Raw genomic sequence first — 22,527 nt, 5'->3', positions numbered from 1 at the left:
TCTTGCAAAGCAGCAGCTGTAGACAGGGAATGCCTGAGCTTGTGACACACACGCAGACGTGGAAAGATGAACTGCTTTCTCAGAGCCCGCGTGGTACCGGTGTGTGCAGGGCATGATGAAATGTGCTCATTCCCCCGATCCTGAGAGGAGCTCTCGCGGTCAGGAGTTTCCTCGTTTCACAGGCCAGTGAGTGTTTCAGGGTTCAGCGCAGAGAGTCGGTAGAACCAGGCTGCAGAGCTGAGCCCTGCCGTTGGCAGCAGAAATAGGCAACTCAGGTGGCTCAGCCCAGCCTTCGGTCTGTCTGACCCCGAGACAGGGCGAGGCCTTGATTCAATAAGGAAAGGTCAAATTGCCTTAGGTTTGGGTGTTTTAGAAAGTTAAGAGAGTTTAGGAATATTTTTAAGGCAGATGCTAAGGCGGGCGCCTGCGAGTGTAATGTTCATTTCCTGTGAGTTTCACCACGGCCCAGCCTCTCTGCACCTCCCTTGGACTCTTCCTAGGCACACATTCTAGAGAAGAGCTTCAGAAACCGTGGCTCAGAAACTGTCACCAGCATCTCAGCACGGGGCCTCCTTCCGTTTGAAATGAACAGAACTCACACCCAGTGTTTCGGATTAGAGGGTTATACACAGTGTGTCACGTGTCAGTTTAAATTTACTAGCACTACTTTCCATGAAGAGAAAAGTGAAGACAGTGTGAGAATATTTCTAGTTTTAAAGCATTTTAGCTACCACATTTTGTCCATTTTCTGGGAAACTGAGATTAGTACTCTGGCATCTAGAGTTTTACAAAGTTTGTGGTTTTTTTATAAAGTCTGTGTGTTTTTGTTCAGCCCCCTCGTAAAGCAGAGAATGCTGTCTTTCCTGGCACACCTTGCGTTCTCCTCACATGTAGCTCCCAGGGTAGGAAGCACCCTGAGCCCAGCTCCAGCTCTGCCAGCGTCCCAGGCTGGCCCAGCAGAGATGGTTTGAGTGCCTGGGCCTGACTCCAAGCCTAGCAGGCAGGCCGCTGTGTGCCTCCTGGCCTCACATCGTGTCGTGAGGCCTGGGTTGGCGTGGTCCTATGAGGAGTCTGCAGGAGCATCTTGGGCCCCGTGATGTGTGTGTGTGCGCGTGCACGTGAGTGTGAGTGCGTGTGCATGCACCATGTGCTGCTTCTGACCTCGTGCTTGATACCATTTGGTCAAGTCTTGTGTTTTGTTAGTTGTGTTCTTTTCTTTCCAAAATGTATTCCTTTCCCCTGAACAGTTAAGCTGCATACAGGGCATATCTAAGCTGAGATTCTGACTGATTCAATTTACATGCCAAAAATCCATAGTTGCATCAGTTGCTGTTGGCTTGGTATGTGATGCGGCTTGTTTTGTCTCTCTGTTTTTAAACCTAGAGCTGTATATTGTCGGTTTCAGGGCACAGCCCCCTAGTCTGCCGCAGCATTTATCTGCATTTGTTTTTCCCAAATAATCTGGGGGAAAATTATTTTAGTATGTGGGTCCCAATAATAGATTGTGTTTGTGCTTTGTGATGTTATTTGTAATAAACATTTGTAAATCAATGAATGTTTCTTGTTTTCTTAATTGTTAGCTGCTTGGAAATTTAGAAAAGTCAGGTAAACTTGTTATCTTGTAAGTATTGTTCAGACTGCAGTTGCATCTTAACTTTTTTATTTTGCTTCTTACGTGCATGAAGATTCAAAGTGGCTGACACCTTTATGTGTTCTTCATTGTAAAAATATTGGACATTTCCTCTAAAATTTTTTTTAATTACTGCATGGCCTGAAATCTTACATTGTCATATGTTTTCAGATTTATTCAGATTATTTTCTCTCAAGAGAATGGTTTTCTGTGAATTATATTTTAAGTTACTGAGAAGTCCTGAAAGGCATCACTTGGCACCTCGTCTGTCTTCACTCCGTGTGGCTTGTCGGCACGGTTCTGTCTCTAGCAGACTCGCTAGATTTGCTTTATTTGCTACATGTGGCATGCTTCTGAATTCTCAAGCCACTTACGTGCACTTTTTATTTCTCATCTTGTTGCTTCAGTATACGCTTCTGGGAAAGGGAGATCCCCCCCAAAGCTCAGCTAGTTGGTGCAAGAAAGTTAGGAGGAAGGACTGGGTGATAGTACGACTTACGAAAAGACAGCGAGGTGGTATGTGTGTGGTCGTGGGTATGATGAAGGAAGGCAGTAACTGCATAACATTCCTTAGCTATATCTTCCTTTTACACAACCTGGACCATGAAGAACTTCTGGCTGGAAGAGACTGAGCGTATGTCTCTGCTTACAGTCCTTTTTGTGTCTCTGCGTCGAGCCAAAATGAAAGTGACACCAGCTGCGTCACACCTGTTCAGTCAGATGAGACGAGCTGGCATTTGGAGAGCAGTCATTTGAGCCGTTGGTAATCAGACAAGCTGTGTATATTTTTGTAAGTTTTCGTTCTAAAGTGAGTTCTTGATAGAAGAGATGGTATGAAGTCTAGTAACATTAGAATAAAATACAGTTGATCATCACACTTAAAGATGGAGAAGTCATTCCTAAGCTTGAAGAGGAAACACATACTAAAAAGAACTGCCAATGGGTTTGTCTGCCTGAAAGATTTATGATCTCCACGAAGGTAAAGATAGTCTGTGGGCAGAAGAGAGATCTTTTCTTAACTCCACTAGAAATTTCTTCTCATTGTGCAAGTAGACAAAACTGAAACAAACAGCAGTCTCAAGAGAAAAAAGTGTCCCTTCCTGTGCAGCGTTGTTGGCATTGTCAGTGTTCACAAAAATATAAAAACACTTTAACCCAGGCTGTAATACTGCATATTGGCACATATCCACGGAAGCACATAGATGTCACTTATTAGGGGTTCTCTGGGAAGGAATGTGATAACATTATTTAAAGCTTTAAAAATATACCTAGCCCTTTTGCAGTTCTACTTCTAGGAACTTACCCTGAGAACATATCTCTGGGCACACACTAAAAATCCCACGTAGGATTGTTTCTCACATTTTATATAGGGTCAGCTGAGTGTTCCAGGCCCTGTAGCCAGCATGTACGAAGCCAGGGAACACGGGCAGGCATGTGCCACCTGTGTGCCCAGCAGCTGACGTGTGCACGGCTCTGTATCAAAGGCGCGTGCACTTATTCTTGTCTAATTTTCACAAGAGTTCTATGAGATGTTTGTAAGTTGTTCCCAATATCCAGCTATTTCTGAACTTAGTAACTTGTCCAGGATCGCACAGCAGAGCAGCAGCAGAACTAACCAGCAACATCACACGTGCATCTCGTTAAGTAATCTGCGGTGACTGTGAAGGGTGCATCGCGGTAGGAACCTTTGTGGGACCAGAGCGAAACGAGGAAATGTTGTTGACAGCATGTGTGCTGACGGTCAGCGCTGGCCCCGGCTTTGCTAGCGTGCGCACGTGTGTACACTTACCAGCACTTGGCCGTCATCTCAGGACGTTAATGCTGATTATCTCTATGTGGTAGGTTGAGTTACCCTCCTTCCATTGTGCTTTCCTGTGTATGTGTGGTTTTTATTTTCCAACTGGCGTAAGTTACCTCATAATAATCAGAGAAGAGAATACCATGTAGCTATTAGTGGATATTTTGATGTCAGTGGCCCAGTAACTCAAGGAATCTCAAAACCACACGATTTCAAAAATATTTATGAAGTAGGGAACATTTGGGTAATATGCCACAGATGATGATGGGATTCTAATATTATACATATTATTTCTCTCCAACTTGTTTTTTGGCTTTTTGTAAGTAGATTTTGCTTTTTGTAAGTACTCATTTTTTGCCATTGACCTGTGGGTTCGGATCTGTTACAAATAGTGAGACGAAGATACTGAGAACAAATGAGAAGTCTTTTACACGTAGGGCAGGCATTTACAGTGTGAAGAGCAGCAAAGGTGACCCTGTGGGCCTCCTCTTTGGGTCGCTGGATCTGATTAGCCCCTTTCTCTGCGGTGTAGGAAGCACAGGCGGTGAAGTCTCAGTGAGAGTGATCTGCACGGAGTTTGCTTCATGGCCTGCAGATGCCACCTCCTTGAGCTGGATTAGCTCAGTGTCGATAGTTAAACACAATATCATTCTTCATTAACAGAGACACAAAATAGCTAACCAAAAATTCTCAGCTGCATCCTGTAATTCTCAGGGAATCCAAGTCTAACCCCTCGTTTTCTGGGAAGGTACTATTATGTGGTTTAAAGGAAGCTTAAAAATATCAACTTCCTACATAACTGGTAATAAGTTATTTAAACAGCTCTGCTTCCCAGAATTTCTAAGTGATACATTTTATCCTGATGACCGCAAGAAAACTGTAGTTCTGCCTGCTGACCCCAGAAGACAAAGCAAAGACACATATGAATGAGAGGAGTAATCTACCACTCAGCTCGATGTCCCTGGGATATGTTGCCTGGGAGACAGGTTTTTAAGACATCCCGGCGAGCTCAGCAAAGAAATGTCCAGCATCAGTGTGGTTCCAAAATCAGAGTAGGCACCTAGTGTTGGTGGTCCTCAGCATTTGGAGCTGGGGCTTTCACTTCTTGGGAAAACAATTGCTACCACATTTACTTGGGAGCAGCAATAGGCTAGGTTCTATGGTAGGCACTATATTATGTATGTGGCTTTATTTAATTTACTTTGTATTATGGCTTTTGGTTAAAAGAACCTATCCAAACCCACAGAACATGTGACTGAGCCTGGATTTTAACCACGTTTGTATGCTCTCAGAGCATCTGCATCCCCCTCGCCCCACGCCCCCCTCTGCCTCTGACGTCTGTAACCAACTCTGTGTTTTGAGTTTTGGTTTTAACTGCTTTCTAGAAACCAAAGGTTTGTGCCGTCCCTTCCTGGCTGCGAGGAAAGAGAGCGCTGTGTGTGTGCGTGTTTGCCTGGGACAGCGTGTGCTTTTCAGGTGATGAAGGCATCCCCAGCACGCTCTGCAACAACATGTGCTCTTCGTTGGCATTGTTTCCAGACACCAGAGACAATAGAGGTTAGGAGGTCACGCTGGCCGCTTTGACAACGCAGAGGGCCTGAGAGGCTCTTGCACACAATTGCTTCCCGCCCTTGACACCCTGAATGGGTGTGAGATTAGGGCGGGAAAGGAAGAGGAGGGAAGTGAAGCTGTAAACAGAGACCGCTCGCATACTCGCCTGGAAGTTTCTGCTGTTTCCCCCAGACACTTAAGGGTGATGACCTTGTCCTGAACTTTTAGAGCCGCTTGGCACACTTTAACGAGTTAATTTTTATTACGTGATACATGCATGTGATACAATTGGAAGTTCTCATACAGTATAGCCGGAGGGCCTCAGTTCGTACGGATGACGGGGACAGTGGATAGCTGCACGACACGCTGGCCCGCCTGCAGTCACCGTCCACCTCAGCACTCTGCACTCCAGGAGGCTCCTGTCCCCGGGATGATCCTATGAATACTGACATGGTCTCTTGTCCCTCCTGTGGGTGCGGAGAAAGCCTCTTCTTCAGAACGGGCAGACTGGCACCCGGTTGATCTGGAAGGCCCCCCTCTGGGCACACAGGCCCAGGCTGCACCCAGGCAGCGTGCAGTCACCCCTCCAAGTGGGCATGGTGGGGAATGAGTAGATCTTCGTCCAGACTGAATTTATCTAGAGTGTCTGATAGCGTCCGTTCTCACAAGGATCAAGGTTTTGATTCCTCTCCTCCTGTGGTGTCCTTGGGCATCCTGGTAAAGCTGGTGGTTTCCTTCCTCAACAGAGGGAAGAAGTACAGGGCACAGGGAAGATCTGGTTGCGCATCTCTTCTAGGCAGCTACACCAGGGTTCCGTATTTACAGAGCCCAGGAGAACCTGCTGCTCTTGCTCCTACTAGCACAAGGAAAAGTTCTGTTGTGTCTGTGCCTACACATAGAAGCAGATTACTTTTAAGTTGCATTCTTTCACAACCAGTAAACATACCTCAAAGAAAGATCTGGTAGGTATTAGACTAGACGTGGTGGGTAGATGGGGTGGGGGTTATACTTGTCAAGCTCCCTGATTATGTGTCCACAGGTACGAATTAAACAGTAGCTTAATCAGATGATCTTAAGACCCTTCAGAAGGCATTTTGTCCTGGGAGAGTGAAAGTGTTAGACCTTATAATTACAAAAAAAAACGTAGAGAGCATTTGTCATATTCTAGGCTAGAGGAATTGGAGCACATTTACCTAATTCTGAATGATTGGTAAGAACTGAAGAGACAAAAGAAAGGCATTTTCCATAAGAAGCAGTAGCATTAAGAATACAAGGTGTATTTTAGAGTATAGTAAGTAAAACTAGTTTCACTTGGACGGGAAGTGTCAGTATGTGAATACTGAGAAATAAACAAGACAGCCTGATAACCTCGCTGTGTACCTGGGTGCTTTCCATATGACTAGTGACACCTGTTAGTCCCTATTTTAAATCATGTTTATTTTTATTTGGCATTTTTGTGGTTAAATGCTGCGATTAAGTATATTATTTCGGAATCTTTATATTAACTCTTTAGGGAGGAAGTAAAAAGAGTGTGCATAAAGGTAACCGTATAGCAGTTTTATGCGTATACACTCTGTTTTTCTGAGTACTTGATACACTTCTTAGACACATGTATAAATAGAAAAGGGCAGAAGATATATTCAGGTGTCTTTGAGGAGTCCAGTCTCTCGCTGTCTGGAGGGAGGCCCTGGAGTAGTTTTCCATGTCTCAGAGACAATGGGTAGGGCCCTTCCTGAGTCCCCGCCAGCGACTGCTCTTAGCAGGGTGGTGAGCACCGGAAGGATGTGCATGTCACGGAGCCCCCAGGAAGGCTGTGTCGGGATCAGGTTATGTTCCCATGCCGCTGGTTCAGCTTTCCTGCTGGTAAAGCCCACTGCCCGTTCGTCTGAGAGAATCAGTGAGTTCTCTTCAGTCTGCATTTTGAAGACCAGACTCATACAAAGATCATTTGACTTTGACTTGCTTACTTGAAAAGATAATTGCATTTGATGTGGATGCAGTTGATTGGTTGATATGCTTTCCCTGCAGATCGTAACCAAGCAGATGAATGTTTACATTTGCCAATTTTGCTTTCTGGTAGTACACCATTGGCTTTGCATTCATCGAGAAAGTATGCTGAATGAGCTTGCATTGGTCTGAACTTTATTTTACCAAATGAATTTGTGAATGACCAAAAGCGGTGAAAAGATGTATGGTAGAAGTTCATGTGTAATCATCAGGTTCTTGTTTCCCTTCTTTAACTGAACTTGAGTGCCCTGAAATTAAGAAAGTAGACAGGTTTTGAACTGTGAATGCATGTGTGTGTGTGTGTGTGTGTGTGTGTGTGTGTGTGTGTGTATCAGGATCATCTCTGGCCTAACTTTTGAAACTGGAATTTTCATACTTTCATATTACTGCACAGTATCTGTCTAGACTTGCATAGTTTGGTTGGCATATTTAAGAGATACATTCGCATTAAATATCAGCAGTAGGAAGTAACTTCCTTTTCAGAATGAAATGTTTGACTGTATTGTTTATTTTCTCAATTTAATGCGGGATATGTATGTTTAGCCTTTTGTATGATTTAAATTAATTGCATCTGGTCCACGGGAGCGAGGTAAACTTACGTGTGTGTCTTCGTATATCTCTTCCGTGCTGTTTGGTAGGCAGGATACTCTGCCTTCCCCGTGTCCCTCCCCACAATGGAATAAAGGTGCATTTTCGTCCCACTGTAGATTGGCGGGTGCTGCAGCCTCACTGTGTTCTGCGTGCGAGACAACAGACTAACTCGGATCCCTGCCGAGGTGTCGCAGGCAACAGAACTTCACGTCCTAGATGTGGCAGGGAACAGGTGAGCATGGCCGTGCGAGCTGCTTTGCTTGAGAGACGAGTGCACAAGCAGCCCCCGCTTTGCTCTGCGTCTCAGGGTCTCACTGCCTCCCTCTGACAGAACAGCAGGCCGATGCTGTGCACCTCTGGTCCTGGGGGTTCTTGAGGTGGCGATAAGCGTTGAGCCTGGTGGGGTAGATGGGTCAAGGCCAGCCGGAGGTGGGTGCTGCGAAGCTGCAGCAGACGCTTCCAAGGGGCGCTTCCAGAAGTTGAGAACAGGAGAGTCTGGGAAAGTGCACTGAGAGCGGGTGTCTAGGCCTTGTCTTGGTTTCTCGAACGAGCTTCCTGTAAGCCTTACCTGCAAAATGCGCTGGAGTCAGTCTGAGCCTTTTTTCCTCAGGACAGGGTCTGGCTATGTTGTGCAGGTTGACCTTGAACTCTTGATCTCAGGTAATCCTCTGCATCAGCCTCCCTCGAGATTGGGACTGCCCGTGCATGCCACCACGCCCGCCAGCTCACTTCCACCCAGTGGTCTTGACTGACGTGCTGTGCTGGGGACTCGGCCTCCCGGAAGTTATAAATACAGCCGTGTATACAGGGGCATGTTTATGGAGCCAGGCTCTGCAGCTAATGTCATATGTTGAAATGATTCATTAAAAAAAGGTTAAGAGGGATGCCCGGCGGCATCCCTGAGGCCGTAGCAGCACCATCGCCCACATCTGGGCTCCTTCCTGGCGTCCCTCGCCTTTGTAGAAGTCAGCTTGATTTCTGCCGTTCCAGCCTTGCGTCGGCACTCCAGGTGTTAACGTGTTCTGGGGCTCTGGCTCTGTCCGTTGTCAGCCGCACCTCCCTGCTCTTGAAGGCCTCCCCTATGAGTCTGCTTGCGGGGACGGGCCCCGCCGGGGTGCTCACAGCACTGCATGGTAATGACCTGTCCGAGTGTCTGCGACCCTCGGGCACCGAGAGCTGCCTGTGGTCACGGTCCTGGTGTCCGTGTCACCGGCTCACTTGTCCCTCATAGCCCCTGGTGCCATCATATTGATGACTTCATGAAAACGTTGACGGTCTCACAGCAGAAGTGGTATGGCACTGCAGACGTCTCCTATCACAAGTTCTGTTGCCAGAAGAATGTATAAATTGCCTTTGAAAATGCCATGGTTGGGGCCTGGCGATGTAGCGCAGTGGCACAGCGCCTGCCTGGCAAGTGCGAGGTCCTGAGTTCAATTCCCGGTGCCAAAAACAAAAAAAAAAGATATGGTTAAATAGAGAAAGTGCCCGCCCAGGGAACACTGGTCTTTGGCTTGCCATGGTAACGGTCAGCGGTGTGGAGGGTATCTGGGGCACTGTCCCCTGCGTGTTGATGAGCTGGTCACTGAGGTCAGGCGCAAGCCCGCATTCTTCATCCAGCTAATGGACTGTGGACAGCAGGCCTAAATAAACTAGAGTCTGGAGTGCGTCATGGGCCCGGAGTGCTTGCCATCGAGACAGATCCTGCGGGCCGGTCAGTGCTGGCTGACGACTGGAGGTGGGTGTGGGCAGAACGCAGTTTCCGCCGCAGTGACCCTCGTGTGAGCTGTGAGAGCGGGCGCGAGCGGCTCAGGGGCTGCGCACGCCCGGTAGCATGAGCGTGTGTCCTCAGCTCCCGAGCAGAAAGACGGCTTGGGTGTCAGAACTGCTGTTCACGTGAGTGGAGGCCTCATTCTGCTGTTCTCAGAAGACTGGGAATTTTAATTTTTACTGTGCTTCAGCCAGGGTGGGACAATCCAATTAAAAAGTTGAATCACATCGCTGTCATCTGAGTCAATTAAGTCTTCCAGTTAATCCGTGCATAGGGATGCATAACCAAATTTTAAGGTTATTAAAATATTTAATCACTACTTGTTTAAAAGTATCAGTATTGAAACTAATAAAAAAAAAACATTACCGCGTCCACCTCCCGGCCTTCAGAAGTGCGGCTGCATGGGAACCTGTGCTGAATAAGCCAGGCGTTTCCGCCTCCTTTGCAGCATGTGGCTGCAGGGGAAGTCCACGTGAGATCGCAGAAGCTTGCTTTTGCAGGCCAGAGAGCAGAGAATAGCAGGAAGGACTGCACAGCACCAGTTGGAAACTAAATATCAAGCCCACCCTCACAGCAAGGAAGGGGAGTCTTGCACCCTCAGCTCCCATGGGCACGGAACCCAGAACTCCTCTTAAACTCTACGCAGGACTGCCCACTGCAGACGCAGCGCAGGATGTGAGGGGTCTCCTTTGCAGTGGTGACAGTGCCAGATGGCTGTCAGCGGGGAAGTGTGTGCCTTTGAATTCTGTGAGTTCCGTGAGCTCCTGAGCTGAAAATGAAAGGACAGCATGGCAGTGCGGCCACAGGGTGGGACTCTTAGAAAGTGAGTGCTTGCCCTGGAAGTGACACGAAGGAGGGCTGGAATGCCGAGTAAAAAGTGTTAGTGTATCCCCAGCAACTCAGCAAGACCCTGCCTCCAAATAAAAAAGAAGGGCTGGGGATGGAGCTCAGGGCAAAGGCCCTGCCTGGTTCAAGCCCCAGTATCACGGAGGACGGAAAAGAAAAAGAAAAAAGCAAGTATTGCATGGTATAGGAAACTCAGTTTTGTGTTCTAACTAAGAAAACCTCATCTGTGACGGACACTGAAACGTTGTTAGCTGTCCTAAAGGAGGGGTCAGGACTTGAAGGTCTGGGGGCAGATTTTGGTATTGTTAGGTTTTTTCGATGATTATATTCTCAATTTCTGTATACTTTTAAAATACAGTTTAAAAGCAAAACGTTGTACTAGGGAGCAACAGACACATTACGTTGTAAAAAGTATTCATCCTTCATATCACATGACTAAGCAGGCCGTGTTCAGCAGTTGGATAAAGTAGGCACTGGAGCAGCTCTGAGCGTGTGCGGGGTCACTTGGGGATGTGTGGAGTGTAGACATGCTGGAAACAAGGTCCTCACAGTTCGGTTATTCATTTGCTTTCGTCCTGGTACCATCGGTGTAAATAGTAACCCCGGGCTTCTTACTCCTGGTGGACGTGGTCCTAAATAGAGCATAGAGGCGTGTGCACACAGGGCTGTGGTTCTCGTATTGGTTCTGTTTACTCTGTAGTGCTCAGAAGGGACCAGAATAACACAAAAATGTATTATTAACGCCTCTGGAAAACAGCAAAGTACTCTTTGGCCTACTTTCTGATCTGCAGCTGGGGCGGTTCGCCTGGGAGAAACAGGAGTGTGTGTGTCCCCCGGGCCGAGTGAGTCACTGAGTGGTTTGGCCCGGCCGCCGCGTCTGTGAGTGGCACAGCAGGGCCCTTTCTCTCCTGGGTGCCACCTCTGGTCCACTGCTGTCCACAGGACAGTGGGGGACGAGTTCGTGTGTGGCGTGCACTTGGCCAGCAGTGTCCACGTTGAAGCAGCACTTTATTTGTGAGAAAACCAGTGTTTCAGACAACTCATTAATCTGAATTGAAATGTAATAACAAGGAGCTGTTTGTACAGCATCTAGTAGTGTGGTTTAGCTTTTGTCCTCTGGTTTGTCATCCTTGAAAGCTACTAGCGGTGGTCTTCTTAGCCCTCTGCTTCCTCGCTTGCATACGTGTGCAGCTGGGAAGCAGCGAGCAGTCAAGGCCTGGAGGCACAGCCCCCAGCCTAACGCTGGAGTGTTTGTATTTTGTGCCGTTTCCACGTCTTGGTTTCTTTCTCACGGTGTCGTGGTGCAGAAAGGTGCAGTGCTGACCCTACATTTCCTGCTAACCTTGACCCTACACTTGAACTTTGAAACATTCTGGAGGATAAGAACTTGACTTCTACTCTTAAAAACATTTCAGAAGAAACTATCCTTTTGTTCCATAAAAAAATTTGATGTACTGCAAGATCTCACAGTGTCTGATGGGTATCCTTTTGTCACAGTGACTAGCAAATAGGTATCTTTAACCTTGTTGTGTTTGGGTGTAAGTGTGATAGCCTTTGGGTAGCAGAAGGATAGTTCTGTGTAAGCACTAGAGATTTCTCTTCCATTTGCGGCACACATACCTCTGAACAAGGGGAGTTGGAGCTGAGGGGGATCCACTTGCCCTGCGACTCTCTTGGACGGCCTCATCCCACGAGCATCCCCTTTGGCACTGGGCAGATTTCTCCCCGTGGCCCGTGCTGGTGAAGTCCTGCGTGTGCAGTACCTAGCCTGTCCGGAGGCATGAAGACAAATGCAGCGCTCCCAGGTGCGCTGCCTCCTGCATCGCTGCCATGACAGGTACTGAGTGTAGCCCTTGGTTCAGACGAGGGGTGGCCCAGCCTCTCCTGTACCGAGCGTCACGGGGCAGTTCCCTTATCCCTACACCTGCCACCTCAGAGACGCTCCCAGAACAGTGCTGTGGTGCCGTGCTGAGTTCCTCCGCGGACGCTCTCTGCACTCTGATTTTCCAGCTTCATTCATTGTAGTAATAACCAATTTATGCTTGTGTTTTACCAAGACGAGTTTTGATACTGAAATGCAGCCTCTTTTCATATCGCTACATAGAGATCTAACGTTTTCCCCACAAGTTCTGTTAACTTAAAGTTCTGACAGTACACTGTTGATTCATTGGTGTGACGGAGGTAGACTTCTCACGCACTAATGGGGATAGGTATGTGTCTGTCTTATAAAGTCACTCCCATGGCTGATCTATACTTTAGTGATGAGGAGGCATCCGTGGAGTGAAAACACTTGGTGAAATGTAACCTTCAGTTCCTAAAGCCCTGAGCTCTTGATGTTCGTACAGCTTTTGGCTGTTTACAGAGCGAAGGTGATTGGTGTGAAGCGTGATTTTAACCAGAGCAGCGTTCTCCCTGTGCACTGCGGCGCTCCTGAGGGCCGTCCTGCACGCCTGTGGTAGGCTCTGATGGTGTTCCTGGCCTTTACTCGCCCGATGCCGACAGACTCCTCCCCAGCCAGTGTGACAGCCCAGACTGTGTGCGGATGTTCCCCAGTGGCCCCCAGGGCAGAGTCTTCCCAGGCTGAGAACCATTGCGTTACAGCATTGTTTTGCAAGTAAGGCTGACATGTTCAAGCACAAGTATAAAACTAATCTTTAGGTGCCGCATTATAAATTTCACAGTGCTACCTCATTTGAAATGGCAACAACCTGATGTAGATATTAACTATCCCCAAGGAGCTGAGAGGTGGGAGCGCCTAGAAACTGGTAGATAAAAGTTTAAAACGGCAGAGCGTGGTGGCGCACGCCTGTAATCCCAGCACTCGGGAGGCTGAGGCAGGAGGATTGTTGTGAATTTGAGACCAGCCTAGGCTACGAAGTGAGCTCAATTTCCCGCACTCGGAGCCCGATCTTGGGAAACTCCTGGGAATGTCTTCCCGTTTCTGACTGACAGGAAGTAGTTTGCTGAGGGGGTCTGAGGTTGTGATGTCTCTGTTGGTCTCACATCAGGCTGTTGCATCTGCCGTTTTCACTGACCACCTTGAAGCTGAAGGCGCTGTGGTTGTCTGACAACCAGTCCCAGCCTCTGCTCACCTTTCAGACGGACACAGACTGTGCCACGGGGGAGAAGATCTTAACCTGTGTCTTGCTGCCTCAGCTGCCTTCTGAACCTTCCTGTCAAGGTGAGTTTCGGGGCAGTGTTCCCTGGGCACGAGAGTGAGTGGTAGCCGACGTCCACCCATTGGGCCCCCCGCTCCTGTGTGATTGTGTTTTGTTGGGTCTGCAGGCTCCTTCAGGAAAGCTCTCTATGCTCTTGCAGGAAGAGGGCTGCTCACGCCACTTTAAGATTTGGGGAGCAGCCTTTTAGATTCGAATGTTAGTTAATACTCCTAAGAAGAGTGATAGTCTCTTAGAACCTGAGCTGATAGTTCAGAGGGTTAGCAGTCAGCATCACTGGGTGTTTGCTCTGTAAATTGTGTGGCTTTAAGCAAATATCCACACTAATATCAAGATGCCGTTAGAAACCCTTTGTTGAGCGCTGGGTCCAGTGGAACTGAATCCCCTTGGGGAGTGAGAGCTCCCAAGCCACAGAGCTTGGAGCCACCTTGCCAGTCCCAGCCGCTGGCGGGCTTTTCAAGACTGCGGGAGAAGACATTGTGGTGAGCGTCCTTAGGGAAGGATACAGCAGCCTGCATGTGTGGTCACATCACTGCAGGGAAGGTCACATCACTGAAGTTCTTGTGTAAAGGAGAGCTGTGCAAAAGGACTCTTGCAGTTGTCCACACTCTGTAGTGAAACGAGAAGTGCATCAGTACAGTAGGTATTTTGTGTGACCTCAGGCAGAACTATGCCGTAAAGGGAAGGGGAACCCCGCCCGGACCCGCTGTCATGGTTAATGGAAGCCAGAGACTCAGGAGTTGCAGCTGTCTGCCCTCCTCACTTCTGGTGTTGCACCTCTGGCTGGCCACGTGGCGCCCGCGCAGTGGGCCGGAAATCACAGCCCGCGCTTGGCGCCTCGGCAGCCAGCATGCCCTGCTCATGCGGCCTTGTCCCTGCAGAGAGCCTGCCTCGCTGTGGCGCTCTGGAGAGCCTGGCGCAGGACGTCTCCGACGACGCCTGGAGTGTGCCTGTCGTGCACAGAGTCAGCGCCATCCGCTTCGCAGATGACGAGAAGGAGGAAGACGACGACGACGACGGAACGGTAGGGAGGCGGGGCTTCTCCCCTTGTGTGGAAGTTCACGTGACACCCTCCCAAGGTCGAGGGTGCCGCTCAGGGAGCTCTTCTTGGTGTTATCTCGTAGTATGTCCTGTCTTGCCTCTAGCATTAGAAATGTCTTAAGAGAACAAAACTAGGAACAAAGCTAGGTACTTTGTGGACCAAGTCACAAAACGTAAACAAGGCGAATCGAACTTGTGTCGTTATTTTCATAGTTTGTGGAGCTTTTTCTCCGCTGCGGTAGTTTCCACACCTGCCCCCATCTGTTTGCTTACAACTGCGGCTTTCCTTTCTTCTGTAAATGAGGTCCCCTCCTATCCCCTGCCCCGCGTAGGGCTGTGCCGTGTTGGCCGCATTCCCGTCACGACCTCACAGCCAGACGCCCCACCTAACCAGACTGCTTTGACCTTCACGTCGCGTGCTTGTGCGCCCAGTTGGAACCTTAACAGTTTCATCCAGAAATTGGGAGTTGCTTGGGAGCTGACTGGAAGTACTGTCCCTCCTCACCCTTCTTTCAGTCATGCGTAACAGCGTCTCCCCTCCTGGAGTCAGTGACAGCTCTTGGCATCTTCCTGCCTGTTGACTTTGGCTTTTGAAATTCCTTGCAGCAAGCGGTTTTCCTAAGCAGTGCTGAGAGTGCTCAGAGGACTGGCCAGACCCGGACGAGGGACGGATTTTCAGGGACTGCAGACAGTCCTGTTGTTTCAGCTGTCAGCAGACGGGACTTGAGCCTTTACGGCAGCAGAGTGCGCGTGGGCATCAGGGTTCGCACCGTGACCTAACCTCAGGGTCGCCTCAGTGCCCGCCCGCGGTGACACTTGCGGAGAGTAATTGTCTCCCCTTGTTTCTCGGCCTGGATAATGCTTACCCAGTGTTCTGTCCGCCGGGTGAGCTTCCTCCTGAAATTCCAGCGTGGATTTCTTCGGAGGTATAAATTCTGTGTTGTGACTTGCTAAACGACGTGTGACACGCTGAACGATACAGAATTTTAAGTCTTGTCCACGCCTTGTCACTTCAGCCCTGGACCATTGAAAGAATATGAACTTCCTGCAGCGGGTCCTAGACTGGCACACCCAGCACCAGAAGCGGACCTGAAATCCCTGTCCCACTTCCCTGTCTTTTCACCTCCCGGGCCTCAAGGATTAGAGGAAACCAAGACCACTTTAGATCAGGAGATTATAATGACTGTATTTAGGACTATTTATTATTTATTCATTTATCTTTTTCTTCTTTTACATCCAATAATTACATCTTAATGTTTAGGGTTTTTCTTTATAGAAACTTACTTTTATTTTACACTAACCTCATAGTTCAAAAAGTGTTCTTTTGCTTCTACTGTGGTTAGGAAAGTTACACGAAGCACTCTTACCTGCCATTAACCCCCTGTGATCTGTGGAAAAATGCACGCACCTCTGAAGAAGGCATTTACACCCGCATTAACTTGCAGTTGCTAAGACTGTGAGATTTGTTTGGAATGCTAACTCCTTGAAGCTGTGTATTTCGAAAAAATAGTGGAATGAAAGCAAAATACTTACTGTATTCTTCGTTTTTTTAGAGAACACTCCTAAGGCGAGCCACTCCACACCCAGGGGAGCTGAAGAACATGAAAAAGACAGTGGAGAATTTACGGAATGATATGAATGCTGCTAAAGGACTGGATTCAAACAAGAACGAGGTCAATCACGCCCTTGACCGAGTGACCACTTCTGTGTAGACTGTCACCGCGGGTTTTACCTCCTGTGTCTTCCCTGCTGTCCAGACATTCCTGTCTGCTTCCCGGGAGCCGCAGCCCTCTCCTCACCAGCGCCAGAGTCCCTGCTGTCTGGGTTGGCGCCACGCTCCTGCCCAGGAAGTGCCTTACTTGTCCCTCATCCGGTCACCTGCCCAAGTGGTCTCCTGGCCTGTTCTGTTTTTGTTTTTGTTTTTTTTAAAATTTCAGTTGTAATAAGTAGAATACACTACTGTAAACACCTGACCTTTGTTTTTGTCTTGTGTTGGGGTGAGAGAGAGCAGGAAGGGGGTTTTTAAGCTCTTCCTTCCATACAGTACTGGGACATTTTGAACCCAAGTTCTCTTGAACCTACTGACGAGAGGCAGTTTTGTGTACAGGGAAAAATTGATACTTTTTTAACCTTTTTTGGCAGCTCAGATGGTGTAAATTTTAAAATTTTGCAGAGGTATTTCATAACAAAAATATGTATTTCTTTTTTGTTATTTTACCGGTACATGTTTTAGGGTTTGTGCAGGAGAACAGACCAGTCCTAAAGTGTTCGCTTCGGGCGTGCCGTGCGCTTGTGCCTTGCTGTGCCGGCGCCACGTCAGCAGCCGTGAGCAGCGGCGCCACTGAGCAGGGAGGTGGGAGGCGGGCGTGGCACTTTCCACGCGGTGTTGGATTTTAATCAGCAGTCTGCTTGGTGGGTTTATTTTTAACCAAAAAGATGAATTACCAATGATATGTAAATTATATTGGTTGATTTTTTTTTTTGAATGATGAACCAAAGGATTGGACTGCGAATAATTTCTTACACTTTATCTTTTCATGAATAATTTTTTTTAACGAGTGCAGTGTCAGATCATGTCTCCTCCAAAGGTGTGTGCCATTTGTACGATAAAATAGAACAGAAAAGCACAAAAAGAGAAACCTGGTTCAGAAACTCAGTGGATCGATTATGTACTGCAAAACAGCGATACTTACTGAAGACAGCTTTAAAACTTTTATATGCAGATGTAAGACCACAATACAGTGAAATAACGTACACTACCGTAATAGATTTGTTGCTATCTTTGTAAGTGCAATTGAATTTGTAAATAGAGTTTGAATCAAAATATAACAAAATACTGCTTGAAGAGTTAATTTTAAGTCTGCTAATTTAAGGGTTACGAGGGTATGTCTCCGTGTGTCTCTGCTGATTCCTGTGTGCCGCGATGAATGAGCGATGGAAAATGCCAGTCACTCTGTGGTTTCTGTCTTTTTTTTTTTAAAGGAGGGGGTTTTCTCCACTAAATAAACTTAGTGTGGACACTGACCATGAGGCTTTTTAATATCATTACTTTGTGTGTTCAGATGGTAGCAGACACCCTGGTTCTGTCTACGTGCTCGCCTCCGTGAAGTACCGGCTGGCTCGGTTCCGAGCAGGTCCGGCACCGCGGTGTGCACCGTGCTTCTCCCAGCCCGGACCCAGATGCGTCCACGCGGCCCGCAGCCTGGGTCTCGCGGCCTGGCCCACTGGACCTCTTTGCGACCCATTTCCAACCAACCTCGTACAGTACCTGCTGTTACTTCTGTGCATTTGCCGCTGATTCACTCACCATTTTAGGTTGGGTGTGTGCATGTATTTGTGTATTTTAAAAACTTCTTTGTTGAGTAAATGTACCCAGCACTTGAGTGGTTTTGGTTAGTCCGTTTCATGCCTTGCTGTCTAATCCATGGATAAAGATTTTCTTATCTCCTTTCCAAGATTTTGGCTCAGAGGCTGATTATAGATAAGCAGATAGGTCCTGTTTAAGAAGAGTTGTCTTAGCCAGGCATGGTGACTCATGCCTGTAATCCCAGCACTCAGGAGGCTGAGGCAGGAGGATTGTTGCAAGGTTGAGACCAGCCTGGGCTACAAAGTGAGCTCATGGCCGTCCTGAACTGCATAGCGAGACCCTGTTTCAAAAAAGACCAAAAAAAAGAGAAGAGTTATCTTGACACGAAAGGACAAACAAAACTGTACAGTGATTTTTGCCCTTTTTTTCATCTATAACCCACTGTTTATCACTGTTTTTCATGGCTATAGTGAATGAGATAAAGGTATACAGAGTGGTGTATGCCCTGAAATTCCTCTAGGAAATATTTTGTACCTAATCCTTTGGCCTGCTTTCTTTATTTCCTTTTCACTTGGTGTATTTTTCGTTTGGGAGATTTTATTTGTTTAATCTTACTCTTTTATGTTGGATGACCCTATAACGCTTTTTAATTTCTGGAAGGTGGAACCAAATGTAAGCTTCACAATGGAAGGAACACCAATAAAACAGTCCCAATTTGAGAATGCCCCAGGACTTTTTGAAGAAGGGAAACTTAATTACATGAAAACACACCTTTTCCTTGTGAAGCTAGTGTCAAGTTCCCAGACTTTTTCTAGCCAGTGTTAGGACCTCTGGCCCACACCCTCCCTTTAGGGAGGGAGGGGGACAGTGTCCAGCGGGCCTGTTTGTCCTGAGGAGGGCCAGGAAAAGCAGGAAAGTGGGTCAAGAGGACCTGTTCACCCACTTTTTTTCACAGCCCTTTATTTTCTGTTTTTAGTAGAGAAACCGTACCTGAGAGGATAAAACCCTGACAAAAGGTTGGCAGAGGTGAAAGGAAGTCGTTGATGGTAGAAAGAGGGGCCAATAAGAAACTGCAAAACATTTGCCTGGATGTTGCTTTTTTTTTCATGAAAGTTTGGAATAAATTTCTTACCACCCCTTTTATCTAAAAACTTACCTGAAAATTTCCCAGCTGGCTGCTCTAACACAGCAGCCTTCTGCCCTGGACTGTGATCTGCCCCACCCAGGCGGGGCGTAATGGGTGGGTGGAGGCTGGGAAAATTCTTTCTGTACTGGAGTGCTGTAACAGCCAGTCCTGCGAGGTAGCTCCGGGACCCTGCCCCAGGCTGCCGTCCTGTGGGGACTCAGGAAGGGGTTGTGCGCTAGAGCTGCTCAGTAGAAGGTGATAAGGATACCCAGCTTGGTGACACCTCAGAGAGTTGAAATCTCACCTTCCCCAGTTATTGTGGGCTTAGCTCATCCAGCTTTTCAAAAAGCTAATTAAATAAAACAAAACAAAACATCTTTTCATTGTAGAAAAATCAAAGCATACAGATGTAGGATCACGTAATGTACCTTCTTGTACCTATCCTCCCCTTTCAGCAGTTAGCAACACAAAATCAATACTGTACTAAACCTTTTTAAAGGGACCAAATTATGTTTTAAAACACATTTGTAAGAAGTTGCCTACACAATGGATTAAAAAAACAAAAAACCCACATGTATCCTTTAAAATAGCACTCTGGGCTAAAAAATTTTAAGTCAACAGAGATGTGAGTTGGAATCCCAGCCTTGCCATATGGATTCAGAGAAACCATTTAACCTCTCTGAGCTTCATGTCCTTCATCTGCAAAGTGGAGCAGTAATCCCTCTTGGAATTCTAAATGAATACTGAATGGAGTACGGGAAGTACGGCTCTCACTGGCCCCTGTTACAGGTCTGGTTGGGGCTGCTATCAGTCTACTCATGGTATCAGCAGTGATGGGTTTCTTGCCTCACTGTAATTCCTACCAAGTTGCTATAGCGTCCGGCCAATATGGCACTGGAGGTCATGTGCTATGGTGCCGAGCCAGTATTGTGCCAAACCAGTATGGCGCTGGCCACTAGAGGTCATGTGCTAAGGCCCACCCTTCTTCCTCTGAGTCAAATTATGACTTCCTACTTCCCTTTTTGTAATATCCTGTTTCCTTCTCCCACACTCCTGCCCAGTCCTGGTCTGCCATGTCAGGTGGTCTGCCTCCTAAACCCCGCCTCCAGCCTGGGCCTATTTAACCTTTGACCCCACAACAGGCCCTCAGAAGTTCCATGTCTCTGTCTTTCCTTGTGGTCTTCTCCATGCCCACAATAAAGGCGTTTTATTCTGCTTTACTTCTCTCTGTGCTGGAAAAACCTATCAAACAGTGCTGCCAGTCCTTAGCACACAGTGTGCCCGGGGTGAGGACACACACTGCTTGATAGTTTTTTCAATTGTAATTTCATGTATAGACCCCTGAGTTACATAATGGATGAAAATAATTATAATTTGTCCAGTGCTTACTTAATGGTATGTTTAACAGTAGTTGCCCTGAAACCTTATTTCAACTGGACTTAATAACTAGCTGTCCTAAAGATAAAACTAGCTTGTGCCGAGAAGCCACTGGACACCTACTTGAGAAGAAGGGGCTTCTTTTCCACAGCGCCCCCTCTCCATCCCTCGGTTTCCCAGGTTTGGGTCTGTGGTGCTGATATCAGCCTTTATTTCAGCCTGGATTTTCATAACTTTCTCCTTTGACACCTCTTGCAGCTCTTCTGGGTTGGAGGGACAAGCAGCTTTAAGATGTGGGTTATCCGTGGAGGAGATTCTGCTGGAAAAATAAGTGCAGCTTGGCTCTGGGAGTGCGGAGCACGCGCCCGTCTCTGTGGGGCATTTTGTCCAAAGGCAGGCAGCTGGTAGGAAAGGGAAGCTGACCGGAAGAACCTGATCTGAGCACTTTGGCTCGGCACACTGCGTGGGGGGCTGGAGCTGCGTTTCCATGCCTGCCGGCTGGTCAGGGCTCTACACCTTCACACTGTGAGAGTGGGCAGTTACCGTGGAGGTGTGGGCTTGAGCCAGGGCTCTGGAATTCGGACTGGGCAAGCAGGCTGATTCTCCAAGTTTTTTTGGCAGTATTAACATTTAATTTCTAAACAAATAATCAGCTGCCACTGATTATGTAAGACTGTAGCTCCTGGTATACGAATGCCACTTACTGAGCACTTATTAGGCGCCCCGCACCGAGCAAACTAACCCAGTCCAACTTTCCAGAACAATCCCATGGAGTAGGTAGTGGTGCCATTTTAAATTGGCAAAGGAGAAAATTAAGATTTATGTAAATTTCATAGTTTTCCCGAGACCAAGTAATGAATGACAACAGAATTCAAATTCACATGTCCGCTGGCCAGCATCTGTGGTCCCAATGACTCGGCTTTGCTTCCCCCACCCCCTCGCCACAATCCCGTGTGCGCGTAGTTACATTTAGAGCTGTGCTGATGATGGTTCTGTTTTCCTCCGTCAAGGTGGTTTAGGTCTGAGTGGACGGAGGCTGGCGTGGAGCTGGGTGGCCTTCTCTTATGCCTCGCTGTGCTGCAGGTGCTGGCCTCTCCCGCTCTGCCGTCCACCAGCTCCTGCACACTGTCCAAGCTGAGAACCTGCTCCTGCCCCTGGGCTTTTGGTAAGAAATTGGGGAGATGCGTGGCTGCCCTCAAAAGCTGGTAAGTTTTCAGTACTAACTGGATGGCAGCGTGGTGTCCAGCTCTCTGAGAGAGCTTTAACATGTTCCAAAAATTGGCACTTAGCTCTAGAATGAGCTAATTAGTCCGGAAGGTTTTGTTTGTTTGTTTTGTCCTTGCTACCTTTAATGCCTGCCCTTGGAGAAAAGGCAGACAGCAAACACTTGGAAACCTATGACACTCCAGACTGACCTCCATGCTCTTTGTGGGCATAAAAAAACTGTTTGGTAATTAATTATTCAAAATCTTTCTTTATAGGACGCATTGTTGTCAAAGATTTGACAAATACTGGTTGCCCTTCTTTAGGAACTGTCTAATTGCAGAAGCAGAGAGCAGGAGGAATATAGGAAACCTGTGGACTGTGGTGGAGGAGAGAGAAGCCCTGAACAGGTTCCACACGCGGGGTGTCAGCTTGTCCCGGGCGCAGCTCTGCAGCCCTACCCCGTGCACAGACAGTCTCCGATGCTCTCTCAGGGTAAGTCAGAAGGGTGCTTCCGTGCCTTAGGAGAGCAGTTCGTAGGACACTGCCCAAGCAAGCACTCCCCAGGACAGCACTTCCCCAGGCCTGCTGGAAATAGTCACAGACTGGGCCTCTGGGGGACCTTGGTTCCTGGCTGTACCCCAAGTGTCCATGGCCGTGTGCCCATACCTAGTCCCCGCTGCCTGCCCTCCCGCAGCTGGAGGTGCGGGTGCTTGTTTATGTAAGCCTCGCTGATCGCGGGCTTCAAAAAACAAAACAACAGCGTACTTGTACTTGTCCAGGCAGTGTGTGTCTTCCTGAATTCTCGTCCTGCCCTTTGGCCCTGGGGCGCAGTGGGTGGGGTGAGTTTCGGTGTGAGTTTGGCAAGTTTCGGAGCAGACTGTGGGCTGGGTCTCTGTGGTTTTCAGCATTTCAGAACGTGGAAGGATGTGGAAGGATGCCGTAGATGGCCTGGGAGCTGTCACGCTCCTGCTCTGCTGTCCTGGTCACGGGTGACGGCGGAGATACCTGTGCAGGCGCTCAGAGAGTGCGGCACATCGGTAGGAAGCCCTCGTCTGTCAGCATTCTCACCTGGGCCCCTGAAGGATGTGCGCTTGGCAGACTTG

General features: G+C 48.0%; 1 protein-coding gene across 1 annotated transcript in view; it reads left to right on the top strand.

Moving 5' to 3' along the window:
• Positions 1–17,433, top strand: part of Lrrc1 (leucine rich repeat containing 1) — a gene marked incomplete at its 5' end in the record, with an annotated part of 69,852 nt that extends 52,419 nt beyond the window's left edge. The window contains 4 exon segments of the mRNA XM_013510755.1: positions 7,694–7,809; positions 13,200–13,372; positions 14,249–14,391; positions 15,962–17,433. Of these exon segments, the coding sequence (XP_013366209.1) occupies positions 7,694–7,809; positions 13,200–13,372; positions 14,249–14,391; positions 15,962–16,120 (591 nt within the window).
• Between the last annotated feature and the right edge of the window lie 5,094 nt (positions 17,434–22,527).

The sequence above is a fragment of the Chinchilla lanigera genome, unplaced genomic scaffold (genome assembly GCF_000276665.1).
Source record: "Chinchilla lanigera isolate Chin_1 unplaced genomic scaffold, ChiLan1.0 scaffold00010, whole genome shotgun sequence".
NCBI lineage: Eukaryota > Metazoa > Chordata > Mammalia > Rodentia > Chinchillidae > Chinchilla > Chinchilla lanigera.
Note: the sequence above shows the minus strand (reverse complement) of the source record. Positions and strands in the feature narration are given on the sequence as shown.